The sequence below is a fragment of the Neospora caninum genome, chromosome VIII (genome assembly GCF_000208865.1).
Source record: "Neospora caninum Liverpool complete genome, chromosome VIII".
In the NCBI taxonomy this organism is placed as follows: domain Eukaryota; phylum Apicomplexa; class Conoidasida; order Eucoccidiorida; family Sarcocystidae; genus Neospora; species Neospora caninum.
In genome coordinates, this window is record NC_018395.1 from 4,016,839 (window position 1) to 4,034,639 (window position 17,801).

General features: G+C 56.0%; 2 protein-coding genes across 2 annotated transcripts in view; one reads left to right on the forward strand and one right to left on the reverse strand.

Annotated features, from left to right (window-relative positions):
* The window catches only part of NCLIV_035120 (putative WD domain, G-beta repeat-containing protein), a gene marked incomplete at both ends in the record, with an annotated part of 8,442 nt that extends 1,569 nt beyond the window's left edge, over positions 1–6,873 (forward strand). Inside the window, 6 exons of the mRNA XM_003883713.1 lie at positions 1–1,816; positions 2,458–2,637; positions 3,247–3,895; positions 4,051–4,736; positions 4,854–5,044; positions 5,434–6,873. The exon at positions 1–1,816 is cut by the window's left edge and continues 1,569 nt beyond it. Coding sequence (XP_003883762.1) covers positions 1–1,816; positions 2,458–2,637; positions 3,247–3,895; positions 4,051–4,736; positions 4,854–5,044; positions 5,434–6,873 — 4,962 coding nt within the window. The remainder of the gene's footprint in view (positions 1,817–2,457; positions 2,638–3,246; positions 3,896–4,050; positions 4,737–4,853; positions 5,045–5,433) is intronic.
* Positions 6,874–8,804: 1,931 nt separating this feature from the next.
* Positions 8,805–14,784, reverse strand: NCLIV_035130 (putative kelch motif domain-containing protein; the record flags this gene model as incomplete). The annotated part of the gene is made up of 7 exons (XM_003883714.1): positions 8,805–8,963; positions 9,540–9,755; positions 11,236–11,594; positions 12,188–12,259; positions 12,627–13,181; positions 13,378–13,503; positions 14,352–14,784. The coding sequence occupies 7 exons, from the start codon at positions 14,782–14,784 to the stop codon at positions 8,805–8,807; spliced, it is 1,920 nt and encodes a 639-aa protein (XP_003883763.1).
* Between the last annotated feature and the right edge of the window lie 3,017 nt (positions 14,785–17,801).

Genomic DNA, 17,801 nt, shown 5'->3' on the forward strand with positions numbered 1-17,801 from the left:
AATCCGAGGAAGAAAGTCGAACTGGAAGGCCTTCCCTTTGTGCTCGCTTCGGTGTCGACCTACGTGATCAACGCGCTGATCGCTGCTCGCCAGCCGCCCTCGACACGGCGCAGCGCGGGCGACGGCCATGAGGCCCCGCCGGCGCAAGGACTCCTCGGGAACAGAGACAACGGAGGGAGTCTCGAAGGCGAGAAACAAAGCCGGGGAAGCGTTTTGGCTGAAGAGCGGCTCCTCGATGACTCCGAGCCCGAGGGACGCTGGGACGTGGTTTGCCTCGTCAGGGAACGCGCGCAGCCGGTCAAAGCAACCCAAGGGGGAAGCAAAGGAGACGCCACGATGAAAGAGGAAACTGTGCGGGAACTTCTATTTCTGCTTCCTGTCGCGTCCGAGGACACTGCGGAAGTGAACGGGAAATCCTCCAACTTCTTCTCAGGTTCGCCTGTCTCTCCGTTCTCTCCCTCTTCTGCGTCAAGTGCTGCCCCTTCCCCAGTCTCCTTCCGTGTTCTCGGGTCCGTGCCACTCCCCCTGAAGGCGGCCGCGACGTGTGCGGCCTCGACGCTTCCTCAGAAATGCAAGGCGTGCGAAGAGCGAAAGAAGAGTCGCCTAGCGAGGGCAGAGTTTGCGGCACCAGGCGAGTTCACTCAGCTTCCAGCAGTGCAGAACGAACAAGCGCAGGAGACGAACGGGAATCTTGGGCACGACAGCCAGGTGTTTTGTCCTTCGCTCGCCTCGGAGAAACAGTTTCCTCCGTGCATGCGGCTGCTCGTTGTCGGAGACGCCAGCGGGGCCGTGTGGGTTGGTGGTTGGCCGCGGCTCTTCATGGCTCTTGTGGGTTCTGAAGGAGACGCGGGCACGCCTCCTGCCGGGCGTCGTCTTTGCACAGCCTCCGCGGAGGCAAACGCGTCCGTTCTCTCCCGTGCCTCGTGTTCGGATCCTGTTTCGAACCTTCTTCCTCTTCCTACCCCTCCTTCTTCGCCGCCTCCAGCGTCGCTGTTTTGGCTAGGTATCCCTCCTAGAGCTGGGAAACAGGGAGGAGCTTCTCGAGGCCGAGGCGAGGCGGTTGCGAGGCATGCAGCGTCTGGGGTGAAAGGACGCACGACGGCTGTCGCCTTAGGCACGCGCTGGATGTCACAGAAGAGACAGGGCGATGACCAGGAGACGCAGTTTCTCATGGAAGTTCTCCTCGGCGCGACCTTCGCGTCGGGCGTTGCTGAGGCCTTTGTCCTGGAGCCGGAAGGCGCAGGCAGCCCCTCCGGAAAGGGAAAGAAGAAAACGACGGAAAACGAAGTCGCCGACAGAGAGCGAAAAGGTGTCGCGGCGGAGGAGGGCGGCGACGACAACCAGATGAAACACAGCAATGGACTTCCAGAAGAAACAGACGAAGCACACGGAGGAGAGGGAGACGAAGGAGATGATGGAGATAAGGTGGAAGGGTGCGGGAGCGGTTTGCGTGCTGTCTTGTTGGGGCGACTTGAACGGGCGGCGTGTGCTGCGATCTCGCAGGGGCAAGGCCTGGAGAAACGTGAGACGAGGGAGGAAGGAGAGGCGCCGAAAGAAGAAGGGAAAAAAGGAAAGAAGACCGAGGGAGACTCGGAGAAGGACGAAAGGAAGGCTGAGGGACAGAAGGAGACGACGACCGAGGGAGAGAAAGATACGACGATCCAAGGAGAGAAAGAGACGAAGGAGGGAAAGAAGAGCCAAGGCGCAAACACGAAGAAGGAGAAAGGCAAAGGCGGGGTGGGAGACCAAGGCGGTGCTCTCCTGTCATGTTGTTGGCATGAACAGCCCATTCCTCCGAGGCTTAAATTGATTTTAGGTAAGACGCGAGAAACCCTCAAGTCACACTTCCTTTAGATTCACTCTCGTTCTCTTTTCCCCCTCGTCTCTCCGTTTCGGTATATATCGCCCTACTTCTCTCTCTCCCACTTTGTCCGCAACTGGTTCCCTGTCCTTCCTTGTTCCCCTCTGAAGCTCTGTCTCTCCTTTCTCTCTGTCTCTCCTTTCTCTCTGTCTCTCCTTTCTCTCTGTCTCTCCTTTCTCTCTGTCTCTCCTTTCTCTCTGTCTCTCCTTTCTCTCTGTCTCTCCTTTCTCTCTGTCTCTCCTTTCTCTCTGTCTCTCCTTTCTCTCTGTCTCTCCTTTCTCTCTGTCTCTCCTTTCTCTCTGTCTCTCCTTTCTCTCTGTCTCTCCTTCGTGCCGCATAAAGTTCCTCCGGTCTTTCCATGCATGCAGTCATGTCGATCCTCGTACCTGTTGCGATTACCTTTCATTTGGTGGGCCAGGTCTGCTTGTTGCTCATCTTCCCCAGACACACACATTGCCCACCGGTGTCTCTTCCCAGTTGCAGCATTTGTTGATTTTGCATCGGTTTCGCATTGCGGCGGCTTTGCAGCCGGAGGCGACGCGTTTTCGGTTTCCTTTCAAGTGCTGTGGTTTTCGTTCCATTCTTGTGCGGTGTAGGTGGTGTCGAGCAAAGCGTTTTTGTCTGGGATCCCCTCGCCCTCCCCTCCTTTCCTCCTTCTCCTCCATCCATATCTTCTTCCTCTTCTTCCTCCACGTCGTCTTCCTCTTCTTCCTCCACGTCGTCTTCCTCTTCTTCCTCCTCGGCGTCACCTTTGGTGTTGTCTTCAAACCGTGGAGGTACAAAAGAAGGCCGAGTTGAGCACGAAGGCCCCCAGTGCATTTTACGGACTCAAGAGGTTGCAAAAAACCTCATCGAGCAGCGAAGGCGGAAGGCGACAGACGCCAAAAGGTGCAAAGGAGAACGAGACGGGGGGGGCGGCGAGGGCGGTCTGCTTCCCCTCTTTTTCGATCTTTCTTCTTTTTCGCGTCCTCGGCTTCTGTCTCTCCTCACAGCGGTCATTCTGCTTGCTACGCCGTTTGCTCCGAGACGCGTCTCCATCGGGCGTCAGGAAAAAGAAGGAGGAAGATCTACGGGGGAACACGGCGAAACAGACTCGCGAGAGAAAACAGAACAGGAAAGAGACAGAAGGGAGAGCGCAAAGGAAGAGCCGCAGATGCTTCTTGGACGCGTTGAATCGGAGACGTCTTTGCTCGCCCTTTTGTACTATTTTCTGGGTCCGTCGTGTCTACCGCCTCTTCTTTCCAACGCGCTTTCTTCAGCTGTCTCTTCGCTTTCCTGCGCCTGCGTGTCTTCTCCTCTTTTTGCTTCCTCTCCACCTGCCTTTCTGCCTGCATGCGCGCCGGCTGCGGCTTCGTCTCTTGCTTGTCCTTCCCCGTCTTCTACAGCCTCTCCTCTGTCTCCTGCGGATACTTACCCCCTCCACCCCCAGCGTCTCCAGGAGTTCGCTCGGGGCGGTGTCCATACAGCTCGCCAAGCGCTCATCTTTTCTGTACATGATGCGCTCTCTCGGCAGCAGTCTCACGGCCACCTCGGCGACACCTGGTCTCGCCTTTTTCTTCTCTGGCTCTCCGTTTGCGAACGAAAACACAAACGCCAAACGGCCTCCCCAAGCTGCGCTGTACATCCCGCTCTGCTCCTCGGCGGGCGGTTTCCGTGGATGCTTCACGCTCGCAGCGATCAGGTCGACGTATCTCAGGGACAAACCACATCTCCCTCGCCATCGTCTGACTCTCCTTCCTCTTCTTCCTCTTCTTCTTCCTCTTCTTCCGCTTCTTCATCTTCTTCTTCTTCCTCTTCTTCCTCTTCTTCCTCTGTGTCTTCTGTGTCTTCTCTGTCGCAGTTGCCTTCGGCGTGTCTCTGGCTGGCCCTCGGGAGCTCTGCACTTCTCGGCGAGGAGTCTCTGGAGGCGCAGCGCAGCTGGAAGAGTCTGGTCGACAGCTTTGTCCAGCACAGGCTGTGTGAGGCCGAGCTTGTTCTGACTGGGGAAGACCGAGGAGACGCGCAGGAGACACGCGACGAAACTGTCCAGGCAAGGTGAGTTTTCTCGCATGTGGGGGCAGAACGGGCTCGCGGGATCCTCGACGTCGACACACCCACGCAGACTGTCCTTCACGCCTTTCCTCTCTCTCGAGCGTGCATGCGTCTGCCGATGTCTTTTCGTTTTTTCTTTCTCACCTCTTTCGGCGCAGGAACAGCGCAAAGGGGGCGGTGCACGAGTGCAGCGCTCTCCTCCTGAGCGTCGGCGAGGCCGAGAAGGCGCTCGGGGCGTTTCGACGATCTCACCTCTTTGGCCACGCCCTGCTGCTTTCGCGCCTTTTCTCCTCTGCGTCGGGCGAGATGAAGTCGACAGGACTTCCCTCGGAATCTGCCGTCTCCCGAGAAGCAGGAGTCTTGTGGACACAGGAGAGCGACGACGAATGGAAAACCAACCAGATTCTTCTTCAGTGGGCAGAGTGTCTCCTGGGAAAAGACGAAACGGTCGCAGCTGCCGTCTTGGCCGTCGCGGCGAAAGCGCGACTGCTGGCTGCGGCAATCTTGCTCGAGGCAGGTGTACGTACACCCGAACGACCCCTGCAAGCAGAGCGGGCGAAGCGCTGGGACGCAGCCCAAAAGGTGGGGAGAGAATCTGGAGAGAGAGAGGAAATGCAGCTGGCCGGCGAGAACCGCGACTGGGAGCAGAGGGAAACAGAGAAGGAGAAACTTCTTCTTCTCCTGCTCGCGCTGTGGAGCGCTCGGATTGCCGTCACAGACATCTTGAAAGAGCGCGAAAAAAGGAGCAATGCACCAGTCGCGGAAGAACAGAGTTTCTGCGACTCTGAATCTCAACATACAGACCCAGAGGAAAGGAGAGACGTGGACTCGGAGGAAGAGGAAAGTGAGAGGGGCGCGAGGAAGACGACCGGTACACGTGTCGCTTCAAAATCCCTCCCAGACGGAAAGCTGCCTCGTTGTCGGAAACATTTGCTTTCGCGATTTCCGAATCTGGCGCCAGCTCTCGGAAATCCACGCGAGCGTCGACAACGCGAAGAACAAGGAATAGCGGACGCTCCATCCTATCTTCTCGACTCTGGCGCTGCGGCATCTGCGGAAATCTCCGACACCACCCTTGTGGAGACTCTCCTTCCTCTCCATCTAAGCGCCGCGGCGGCTCTTGCAAGAGCTGGTCCACAGTTCTTCGATCCCGTATGTCTTGCCTCGCTACTGAAACGGGACAGTCGATGTCCATTTGAATCAGAGGCCCATAGACGGATGAATCTCTTTCTACACGCATGCATCTATTGACAAGTTCGTACACGTTCTGATACACATAGATATAAATGGGTAGACCTGTACGTATACCTATATGCACGTACATATACATATACACAATGTATCTACTATATACAATGTATATATGTATATATGTATATGCACAGCTGTCTGTGCGTGGTGTTGTTTTCGTTACGAATAAGTGCATTATCAGCTTTTGTGGGGGGAAAAGTGTCATTTTCGGCGGTTTTCGTGCGTCTTTTTCACGCGTTTGATTTTGACTTTTGCTCGTCTTTTGTGTCTTTTTGTGTCTTCTCTCGCAGGCGTGCCGCGTCCTGTCTGGCTCTTGGGAGTCTCTGTTGACGGTTCCACCTTCAGCTGCCGCCCCTGAAGTCGGTGTCGACGTCGCTGCATTCCCTTCTTCGCCTTCACATTTAGATGTTGTTTCGTTCTCGTCCTTCGTCTCTTCTCGTAGCTCCAGAGGCGAGGCACGAGACGCTGCAACTGCAAACAACGCTGCTGCGTCCAGAGAGGCCGTGGAAACAGCGAGGAAAACCTGCCTCGACAGACTGCTTCGAGAGCTCCTGGGGAACCGCTCGTGCGATGGCTGGGGCGAGTGGAGGGAGGGGAGAGGCCCACAGTTCGGCGGGCGAAACGAGGAGAAACAGGATATCGTGAAGGAAGACGCGCTCGCCTCGGCTGTCCAGCAGAGTCTCCAGGGCCATCAGGCTGTCTTCGTTGCTCAGTGGCTCTTGTCTTGTCTCGCTCGCGAGGGGCGGTCGCTAGCTGGAATGGCTAGCCAGGGCGGCTTTCCCAGTTTCGAGGAAGACCTCGGAACGCAGACACAGCTAGCGGCCGTTTCCTCCAGCAGTCTCCACGTGTTTCTCGCCAAGTGGCGAGGTCTTGAGGCGGCGAGCGCGAAAGGCTCTGGGAACCTCAAGACATCGGCAGCTAGCCACCGAGCTAGTCAAGACACGGAACTGGGCCTCGAGACGGAAGACGCCATGTGGGGCCATGTCGTGGCTGCCCTCGAGAGTTTCGAAGCGGCAGTCAAGCTGTCCGCCTCCACATGCAGTTCTGCGGCGTATGCGGCCTCTGAGGCGCTGGCCGATGCAGGCGCGACAGTCGAGCGAGGGGGCCAGGCGGGGAACGGCCGAGAAAGACTGGAGAAAGAAGAGAGCGAGGGGACAACGCAAAGCGGATCGCGGGCCGAAAACGCGTCTCGGCAAACGGAGACTGAGATTCTCTCAATCGCTCTCCATTGGGCGTCTCTGCTTCTTCTTCGCTGCGACTTTCCCGTCTCGCCTCTCGTCGTCCTGCCACCACGCGACGCATCAGGCAAGGGGCGTCTTCGTTTTCTCGGCAAGAAGCTTAATCCTGAAGTGGCACCCTGCGAAGACGAGGACGGCAGTGCTTCCTCGTGTGTGTCTCTCTTTGTCAAGTGGGACGGAGACAACGCTTTTCAGCTCGGGTCTCCAGGAAACGGGGCCGGCGTCGCAGTGCGTGTCTCCGTCCCAGAGCTCCAAGTCCTTCTCGTCAAGGTCGCGTATCGGCCGTTCCTGGAGCGGGTCGCTGGAATTCGCTCTCTAGCCTACGCCGAACGGTTTCTTTCTTCTCTCCTGAGACTGATGCTGTTCGTCGCCATCAGCCCTCACGCCTTTCCGGACTTCCACACGCCCCGGTCGCTTCCTGAATTTCGAGCAGATCCAGAGTCTGTGGGAAGGGGCGCCGAGAACGGTTTTCTTCGAGGAAGCGAATTCTGATAGAGCCCGCATGCGTCCTTTAGGGTTCGGGGGGGAACAGGAAAACGGTCACGCTAACAAACGGTCAAGCTAACATACGTACCAAAGTATCCGAACATGCGCGCAGAGGTGGGGACATTCCCTCTCGGCCGTTCAAGGAATCCTTTTCTGTGCAGCTTGTCGTGTTGCCTTCCGAAGCGGGCCGTTGTGCTCGGTTACCTTTTTTCATAGTGACATAACTCAAACTCGAATAAAGCGAGACATATACATTGCAGTCCGTAGGATACAGGAGTTATGACTCCACAGCTATGAGAGGTATACAGACACCCAACTTTTTCACGCTCTGTGGCCGATAAGCGCCTGTGTCTGACGCAAGATCGGTGTCTCGGGGCAGAGGCCTCGTGGTTTGCGAGCAATCGCGGCGGCATAGTTACCACCGGACGCGCGTTTCTTAGGTCGTGAGACAGGCAACAAGATTGCTCGAAACCGAACTTTTGGACAGCTCTTCGAAAGGTGTTCCGGCTGAGGAGCAAGAGGCCGAAAAACGCGGCTTCGTGAAGCCGAGTCAGACCCAGTCGCGATAGTGGAGACGCCCAGCCTGCAGAGCAAAACGGCCAAGGTCACCCGCGGGAACCTCAAACATCCCCGGTTTCCACGTGTGCGCTTTTCAGTCAGCTTTTCACACGATGCAGTTTCAGGGCCCCCGCTTTTTTTTTCTTCTCCTCTGCGCGCGGCGCCATGGACGCACATGTCAGGTCGACAGTTTCTCGGTCGCTCTTCTGTCGCTACCTGTGTCTCGACACTTCGTTCTGTTTACACAGCGTTTGGTGTATAGGCGTGAGTGCATGCAGTGGTCAGAGAAAAAAGCGGCGAGGCGGAGGGCGGCAGGTGGACAGCCACGGGCGTTCCCCAGTTCGAGAAAGGAATGGCGCGAGAGGATACGAATGAGGCGAACAGGAGTGGCTTCTCCATGCAGACGCCGCATGCGCCGGGAAAACTTCGCGAATGCTGAAGGCCGCAGGGTCGTCCCCACTGCGACCGCCGGGACAGCGCGGTGTGAAGCAACGATCCAAAAGCTGTCCACTGTTCAGACGGGAGAAAAGCAGGAAAAGACGGAAGAGCGGAAGTGCCGAAACAGGTATAGAGACAGAGAGGCAGTTATGCTCATCTAGGGGCGGGTTTCGAGGCGTGTGAAAGAGGTTTCCGCGTGTCGAGATCGGTGGTGAAGGTCGGCCACGAGTAGAGGAAAGAGAGCGCACCAGAAATGCATGCAAACGAGACAAAGGCAAATGAAATGTGGAATTTGTCGGAACAAATTTGCCACAACTCCAGCCGAAGAAACCAGACTGCGCGACACGCGGTGTCTCTCTGCAAAGGGCGCACGCTTTGCAGATATACATGTGTATGTTTTTATATAGAGGAATTTGCATGTATGTGTGAAGACAGAAAGGCTGGTGCATGCATGCATGCATGCATCTGTGCAGGCGCGGAGACGCTGCGTCGAGAAGCCACAAGAAACGCGAAACGAGACCTCCACCGCTCTGTCTAGATTTGTCTCTTTGAAAAGGTTCCATCGTCACCAGGCAGAAGAGAGACGATGCATCTCAGCATTCTTCTTATTCCCTCCTTTTTCGCACGACAGCCTCTCAACTCTGAAGCCACCCAGATCAGTGATCGTCCACCTCCGCTCTTCTGCTTCTCGATGCTTCTCTGTTCTCCGTCTTTCACGGAAAGACGTTTTGGCTATCCCGGCGGAATCTCTTTCGGCACGCAGCAGGCAAATCTCCCATGCCTCGCGTTCTTTCAATTTCGTTTTTCCTCGCACTTCCGCGTTTCTTGCTTTCCAGGATCCATGCTTCACGTGGCGACGCGGCGAGGCCACGCGCTTGCACTTGGTTCCGGCTTTTCTGGCGCTCTGTGGCCGCCTTTTCGTCTTTTCAGCCGAGCTTTTCTCAGCTTTCAAACCACTCGAGAGGGTCGTAGACGACTTCGTGTTTCCCTCCGACGCCCGCGATGCCTCCGACACCCGCCCCCGCCGTGCCAGTCTTCTTTGCCGCGGCTGCCTGGCGCTCTGCCGCTTGCGACTCGATTTTCTGCCGAAGCATTTGCACCTGAAAATCAGAAAAATCAAAAAAAAAAAGTCTCGCGGACGCGCAGGAAAATGGCCGGAGAGAACGAGACCTTTTTGCAAGGGAGAGCGGCGGAGGAAAGGCCCGAGACGAAAACAAAGGACGAGAGAGAGGGGGGAAACGGTGAAAAGGATATAACGCGGGAGTGAAACGAGAGGCAAGAGATTGAGGACACAGCGAAGAAGCTGCACATACAGCGCCCTGAACAAGACGCTACACGTGAAGGAGAAACCGAGTCGAAAGCGGAAACCGAGGCAAGGTCTCTTCGTCTTCATTGAGGCAGATGCGGCAAAACGGGATCGGCACGCAAAGTGAATCCTTTTCGTGAAACGATCTCTTTTTGAGCATCCAAGGAGAGAGTTTCCTGTCCACGCGTTTTTGTCCCTTCGACACAGTATGCGGCGAGGCCTGCCTCCTCGACGGCTTCTCGCGTCTCCAGCTCAGATCCTCCGGTCGGCGCTCTACGGAGCACCCCGCGCAGCGGTTCGGGTCTGTTTGAACGGGAGAGCGCGCCTCCTTTTTTCTCTGGCACACACAGACCCTGTTCCGCGCTCCTACCTTGGAGGGCCCTTTGTCGCCCGCGCATGCACCGTGACGGTCTGGAGCTTCCGAAGGCGCCGCGTTGACGCTGGCCGTGCTGCTTGAACTGTTGCTGCGAAAGACGCGCGTTTTCGGAAGCGGCGGTCGTTCGTCTGCGTCTGAAGACTCCTCCTCCGCTTCCTCTAGATTTCGACTCATCACTTCTCTTTGCAGAACTGCGTCGCCCCTCAAATCCTAAAAATCCAGAAACAAGCAAAGCACGCAGGCTCAAAAAGATACATCCAATAAACACAACACGAATGTATCGAGAAAGAACGAGACACATGGGCACATCCCCTGGCAGGCGCACGGGCGTGCATCGAAACACACCAAATAGATGCCAATACAATCCCATGCATACTTACATCTACATATATATATATATATATATGTAGGGATGAACACCGATTGGCACAACGAACTGCAAAGGCCTATATATATCTATATATATATATATATATATACAGAGAGAGAGAGCCGTGCATGGGTATGGTGATGCACGGTCGCATCTTTGTCTCCATTGTATATATATACCTGTCTCGACATTCGATTGGCTTCTAGGCAGTCATCGGAGAGCAGCGTTCGAATTCGCGTCGTTGAGAAAGGCAGGCCGCGTCCATTTACTTTTTTCCCCGGCTCCCTCCCTCCGCAAGGCGCGTTTCTCAACTCTGGAACGCGCGTCTCCGAGGCCAGCGAAGGCCCCGCCAGAGCATCGGAAGAAGAGACGGAAGCAGAGACAGAGGAGACGGAAGAAGAGACAGGAGAGACGGAAGAAGAGACAGGAGAGACGGAAGACGAGAAGGACGAGATTGAGCACGAGGACTTGGAGGTCTGGAAACGCTTGGCAACGGCAGCCACGACGCCGCGAGGGATACGCGGCTGCTCACTGCCTGCAAAGGTTGCAGCGCGACTGACGGATCCCCCACCAAAAGAGGGGACGCTGGACGAGGCAGACGATGGGCCCCCTGAAAGCGTGTGCGGAAGACTTCGACGACCTAAGATGGCACAAACAAGCACAGATATAAAATATATATACGTGGTTATGTCGGTACATTATTAACACTGGTATGTACACATCGGCGTCTGCATGTAGACTGTGTGCACATGTTTCAATCGATCGATGCAATACTCTCAAACAGAAAAACGCTTCTCTCTGTCAGCGTCACGTGAATTAAAATACAGAACGCGAAAAAGGCAGAATCCAGAATACTGAATATGACTCCACAATTATGAAACGCAGACGCCCAAGTTCTCTTTTCGCTCTTGCCTGTTTGTTGTCCCAGCGAGGTCCGAGCCTGCACAGGAGAGGGCGGAAGGACTTCCGTCGCCGACGCCAACAGGGGAGGCACTGGCGAGTCGAGGAGCTCACTCTGAAGACAAAACGTTTCTCCACGCTTTTCCACGCGCATGCAACCATATATATATATATATATATATATATATATATATATATACATTTCACAGCTCGTGGAAGGCACTATAAGACACCCTGCATCGTCTGCGTCTACTCGCCCATCCAGATACCTATGTGTGTCTTTGTTCTCTCTCTCTGATGCGGCTGTCCGATTCCTTTTGTCTCTCTCCATCCCCCTGTCCCCCGCTTTCCTCTCGTTCACAGCGCCTGTCCCACGCAACAGCGCAACGCTCCCTGCGCGTCTCTGTTTTTTCTGCGCACCTTCCAACATCTGGAGACGACGCCTGCAGCCTGCTGCCAGCATAGCTTGACTCCAACGGGACTGACGAGGATCCACTGGGCTGGGGGTATCTCCGTCTCGCGCCGCAGCTTCTCCCCACCCTCTGGCTGTCTCTTTTTCTCGCCGTCGGAGCCTCCCTGGCCTGTGCCTTCTGTCTTGTCAGTTCCGTCCTCGTCGTTCCGAGGAAGCAGCGGCAGGAGGTCGAGAATCTCCGCCGACTGAAACACCGGATGGAGACTGCTTTGCCGTCCCCCCGCGACGCACAGGTGGGGCCTTCGCTCGGGCCCTTTCAGCCACACGAAGCAGACCGGACCGATGCGAGCTTCGTTGAGGCTTGGGACTGAAGACAGAAAGCGGAGAATCAAAAAGAAACCAGAGAGTCTGGTAAAGTCTCCCGTCCACAGGAAAAGAAGATGGGCGGTCGCATCTCTATTTCCCAGACCAAGAGAAAGCAGCGATTCCTGGTTTTCGGACGTTCGCCTTCTCGCAGTTTTTTCCCGTGTATGCGGGCGAAGCAAGGCACCCACGCGTCTCCACAAAAAGAGGAGGTTCGGTTCTCTCCAGAGAGCGGGAAACAACGACGATCACCCAGTTTGGAGCGGAAGAAAAACACTCGCTCATCCACAGAGAAGGTAAAAAAAACCAGCACTGGCTGTCGGGGCCCTTTCGGAACAGCGCTCAGACCGTCTCTGAGCCTCATCTAGGTGCGCGACTCAGGGAGGCGATAACACACACACACACGCCTCGAGAACACAGAGGAGAAAAACCAAATGCAAGACACTCGCCCCCGGTCTCGTTGTGTCGGCGCGCGGGGAGGGACACTGCAAATCCGCGTTCACTTTTCTCTAAGTCGGCGAATCACGCGAGACCAGAAGGCCGAGAGGAAGCAAGCGCTGTGACGAATCTCAGACGATCTGAAAAGAGAAAACTTACGCTGAAACCATTCGTTCGTGCTGCTGTCAAACATCTCGACGGACGAGAGCGGCTTCACGCCGTTGGTTCCACCTGATCCAGAAGACCGAGACACCCGAAAGCGCACACGTTCTTCCGGAAACGACAAAGGCCAGAGCAACCGGCCTGCGATGGCGCGTCGAAGCATCCGAATCCCCGGAGTCTGTGGACACCAGATCTCTTCGAAAGCGGAGTATCCCCAATGGGAGATCTCGTTTGTCCTGTCTCCTCTTCTCTGTCTCCCTTTCCCTTTCTCGCCTCGTCTGTCTTGCTTCCTCGCCCCGTGCGTCTGTGTGGTGCGACGCCTCTGTGGCTTCATTCGCTTTCTCGCCTTGTTCTCGCTCTCCGCCTCTCTGGCTTCGCTCAACCCCCTCGAGACCTCGCCCGCCGTTCGCGTCTTCTCCGAAGCGGTTCCTCTCACCTGCACAGAAGATCACGCCTTTGTACTGCGCCACGCCGAAGCTGGCCCGTCCGTTTTTCATCGAGGGCAAACTCCTCCATCCCTCCACAGCGGCGCTTCCCGCTCCGTGAGTTGTCCCGCCTTCGCCGACAGAGCCCTGCCGAGTCGAGCCGAGGCCCGACGAGTCCGCGCGATCAGTCGCAGTCTTCTGCGGTGTCTGGGCGCCGGGGCCAGACGCGCCCCGCGACTGGGTCTCCGTCGGCACGCCCGCAGGCGATCCGGGAGCCGTCGCGACACTCGAGCTTCTGGAGCACGCGGGAGAAGCCAGAGGGGCGAGCGAGAGGCCTTCGACGGTCTTCAGCACCCGGCCGTGGTCTCCAGCTGCGTCACGACCTCCGAGTGCAAAGATGTTTGCGCCGATCGCCACGGCGCCGAAAGAGTGACGCTGGTGCTGCATAGGAGCCAGGTTGATCCAGTTCCGCTTCACTGGGTGGTAGAGCTCGACGGACTTGAGAACGCCCTTGTCGTTCTCGCCGCCGAGAACGACAGCCCGACCTCCCGATACCGCGCATCCAGCTGAGACAACGACACAGAGAAAGCGAGAAGGCGAGCATGAGAGAGAACGAGTGAAGGAGCCGAAGCAGCCATGCATAGGACACGTCGCGCCTCGGAGAGTATGGACGCGACGAAAGGGGGGCTGGAGCACGGGGGAGGGGAGTAGCTCTACGGGTCTTCGCCGGTCGCCCGTTACAAAAAAAAACGCGAGTCTTACCGTGGTGTGCGCGCGCAAAGTGTAGCGAAGGCATCGACACCCACCGCCCTTCTGTCTCCTCGAGTCGCTCAACTGAATTAAGGACCGTGTGTCCGTCTTTGCCGCCGACGAGCAGCACGTCGCGACCTGCAAAGACACCGCAGCAGGCAACGAAAAACTGGAGAGTTCCGTGTTTTTTTTACGTGCGGGGAGCAAGAGGCGGGGACGCAGGAGTGTGCAGCCGCACCCGTCTAGAAATCCCCAAAAGTGTTTCGCAGGACAGGAAGAGGTCAGTAAACGTAGAAACAGAGGCGGGAAACACGGACGAGATCCGTACACACTCTGTAGAGAAGCGAGACGCGAAGCAGCGGTACGGATGCGTTATCGCCCATGGGGAAGGCAGGCGGAAAAAAGGGGGGGAATATGAGCGAAAACAACAGTTGCAACGCTCGTGGGCGTGGCGCCAGTCAAGGAGCCGCACGACGCAGGGAAAGGGAAAGGAGGGAAACAGACGAGCTGGGCAATGCCGGCGCCTGGTCCAAACGCGCTCTCCAGCGAGGCGAGTGCACGGGAGGTATGTGGGGTTTTCTCTCCCTGGAGGACAGAGTGCAGCAAATCTTTTCTGCCTAAACGGGGTGGCTGCAGCCTACGCGTCAAAACCGCATTAGGTTTGTCTGTTTTCCGAATGCACATTCACCGTTGTTTTGAGTGTCTTTGACGCGAACGGCTACAGGAGGTTCCCACATCCTCTGTACGCCTTGGCGCTGCGTCTTTCACATCATGCGTATGGAGCGGCAGGCGTCAACATTTCGCGCGTTGCCCCTGCAGAGAGGCCTGGACAAACCGGGTTTTCTTAGTCCAGGTCAGCGGACATCACCCCTTTTACGTTGGCCCGGACGAGGTGCCCGCGCCGGAAGGACTGGAGGAGGAATCCGGGCGAAAGGAACGAGAGACAGAGACAAAAAAACTTGTGTGACGAAAGAAATCGTTCCTACCGGAAGTGACGCATGCCACGTGGCCGTATCGGGGAATTTGCAACTTTGGAAGGGCCAGCTCAGGGACAAGAAGCGGGCCGTTTTCGGGTGTCTGATGCTTTGAAGAGCCGACCGCGCGTTTCGGTTCGGGCTCCTCGTCTGGTGGACGTACACCCAAGAGGCCAGAAGGCGCCATGAACAACTTATAGGCAACGTCGACGGGTCGCCGTTCCTCGTTTCCTCCGGCGAGCACGAACCAGGGCTGGTCTTCAGTTTCCCGCGATGCATCACTCTCCGACGGCTCTCCGTTGGGCTGCGTGTCCCCACCACCGCCACCTACCGGCCTGGACGATGGCTTCGGCCGTTCGGCCGTGGACGGGGTGACCGCGGGTGAAACGGACGAATCGAGTGTCGACTCCCCGCTGCCACAGACGTCAGAAGCACTCAGCGTCATCCTTTCCTTAGCGGCACTTTGACGACTTGACTCAAGAGGTGAAGAGGACTCAGAAACCGCAGAGTCTTCTCGCTTGCTATCCGTAGGAGAGCGGTCCGGGGATCCCTTCTGCGTCGTCGATGGCTCCATGGTGGCGACCCCGGCCCCCCGTGAAAAAAAACGCGAAAACAAGGTTATGTCCGTGTGTCGATCCCCCTTTTTTGCAAATCAGAAGAGCGCAAGAAAGCGGTTCGCTTCCTCAACTCTTTCTCCGAGACTGTTTTCCGGGACGGTGGGCGACTGTCTGACCGAAAAGTCGGCACGCGGTCTCTCGTCCAACACGGCGATATAGCCAGATGGCAAAAAGGCAGCGGAGACGGCTGTGAAGAAGGACACTCGAAAGACGGAAGGAACAGGAAAAGAAACGGAAACAGAAACAGGTTCGGATGCAAACGAGGACGAGAAAAATGGTACGTGAATTTCTGGACGCTCCCACGGAGCGTCGTCCTTTGAAAGCGGTGGGTGGAGGAAGGGAAAATCTCAAGAGGGTAAGCCTTTGAAGGCTCCGCTTCTTCAGCGGAATGGAACACCAGAAACGGGAAAAAGAGAAACTTTGGAAGTGGAAAAGGCACAGAAAAGCACGAATCGCTGTGTCTATGGCTCGTTCTCCCTGAGGGTCTTGTCACATGCACAGCTAGAGAAAAAAGTGACTGCTGTCTGCGAGAGGCGTTCAAAAAACGCGCGGCTGCTGCGCGCCGGTCTCTCACCTCTCGCGACAACACTATGCACATGCTTCATCAACGAGTACAACAAGAACAACGGGATTACACGGGGAACAAGGTGAGGAGTCTCCCCTATGCTCTGTTTCTCTGATGGATAGGGAGCGGTATGATGGTTGGCCTCGTGGCGATCGTTATACGCACCGCCTGTCCAGCGTGGTTGGGACAGTACTTCTGCGATCGAGTTCTGTCTCCTTTCAGGGGTTCTCACAGAAGAGACTCCCTTCAGGAGTGCTCATCCCAAGATGAGGCAACACTCGCTGGTGTTCCGATATCCCATTGTTGCAACAGAGTGGAACCAATTGTCGGCTCAAGAGATGCTCTACAAGGCCGGCTGGCTTCTATTTTCTCGTGTTTGACGGGGATGCTGGCAGCGAAACGAGCATCGGAATACGACAAGCGGAGTACTATCGTTGATGTTTTGGACACTGTTCGCATCTGATCTCAAGCGGCAAGGCGAGTCCATAGTATCACGTTCATCGCAGTTCGCTCCACATCAGCACACAGTTCCCCCGGGCAACGCCAAGACTCAGGCCGTCGACCGCTAGTCCCTCTACTTCGAACCGCGGTAGCATTTGTTGTACCCTACCTTGCCTGGTACGAATGTCACAAGTGCTGCGCGTCTGCATTTGACGCAGCACCGGGGATTTTACTTGTGCCGCAGGCGGGTGCAACCCATTTTGCTGAGCAGTTCACGCTACAGTGTCTCTCGAGTGGACAATAACTCATTGCAAAGGCTGAATGTCTCGCAACTACGTAGAATGAGCGAGGGAAAGTACGTCTCCGTTAAGGAAAACTTCGTCGACAGGACTGTGGAGCAGCAGCTGAGAAAGCAGCAACGTTCCGTCAGGAGCACAGCGGGAGTACGTATTGTTGGCAGTGGAAGGCGGATATTCTCTTACCACACCCAAGTAGGGCGTTGTATAGTGGTGCTACACAAACTGTACTGGGAGGCAAATGTGGCAGATTTTGCGGTACGACGGCTGCCCTTCGGAAGAGGTGAGCTGCTCTAGAAAGCCTGAACCGACTGCAATATCACGTCCCCAGCAGTCGACAAGGATCTGTCCGTGCAGACTATTGGTTGCCTCCTTTTCCGGACTGCTCTAATCTTTGGCAGGCAAAATGCAAAACTAAGTGACACTCCCACTCCTCCAAAGGCCTGAAGCCGTGAACAACGCCTCCTCATCAGGTTTGAATCGCGAGTAGGGGCCAGCAAGTTGTAGTATGGGGGCTTGTAAAGAATCGACTCGTCCCGTCAATATATGGTCTCGACGAGAACTAGGCAATGTCCACACAGTGAATAGAAGTCAAAACCGCCATACAGTAGACCTGGAAACTCTGTCTCTGTCGAGTTTGAACTCTCCCGACGCTCCCGGAGGAAGAAAGCGAGAGGACGACGGAGGCAGAATGAGAGGATGCGACTGGTGAAATGAAGTCGACAGTGGTTCGTTCCACGACTCCTCTACAATCGCTCGCGTGTGACGCTCCTTGTTTGGCATACCACACTGCTGACATTCTTTCAAATAACGTCGATCAGCCCAGCGATCTTGACAAAATTCGCATAAGAGTTCGTCGGTCATTCCTCCTTTTAAGCCTCTGCAATCAAATCCGCAGTACTTCCAGCAGGCCGATGAGCATCCCCTGCCTCGGCCTCGGCACGTACTGCACCATCGCGACACTGTCACAGAACCAAAGTCGGACACAGCCTTTGCTTGCAGCGCATGTCGCTTCCATCTCTGACCGACAGGAGAGGACTGGGCAGAGAAACTAGCTGTTGCCCCGGTTAGATTCAATGTAAGTAGCAAAAGGACAAGGCTCCAGGAGAACCAGCGTCCGCGAACTGCTGAGCAGGGCCACGACGCATTTCTACGTAAGCAAGGGGCAACACCGAAAAGTGACGCAACTGCTGCGCGTACACCCATTTTGGCAGTGGCTCTCCGCTGCGAACCTCATCCACATTGTTCATTTGACGGCTCTATCGAGCACGTTCAGCAGTTCTTGTTGCGATACAGTTCGCTCAAGGACTCCCTTCCACAAAGAGCGCTGCTGATTTCGTCTGGTCCGAAACAGTCGTCCAACGCAGTGATCGGCAGAAATTGCTACATGTCGCCATTACCTACGTAGAGGCTATGAAAATGGTGGGAGAGATGCACAGTGGTGAAAGCAATGAGTGGGGTTCTGTACCACCTAGCTTGTAGGAGGCAAGTCCCTCTGTCTGACTTCCTGATATAAAGACGTAGGTTACGGAAAGGACTTCGC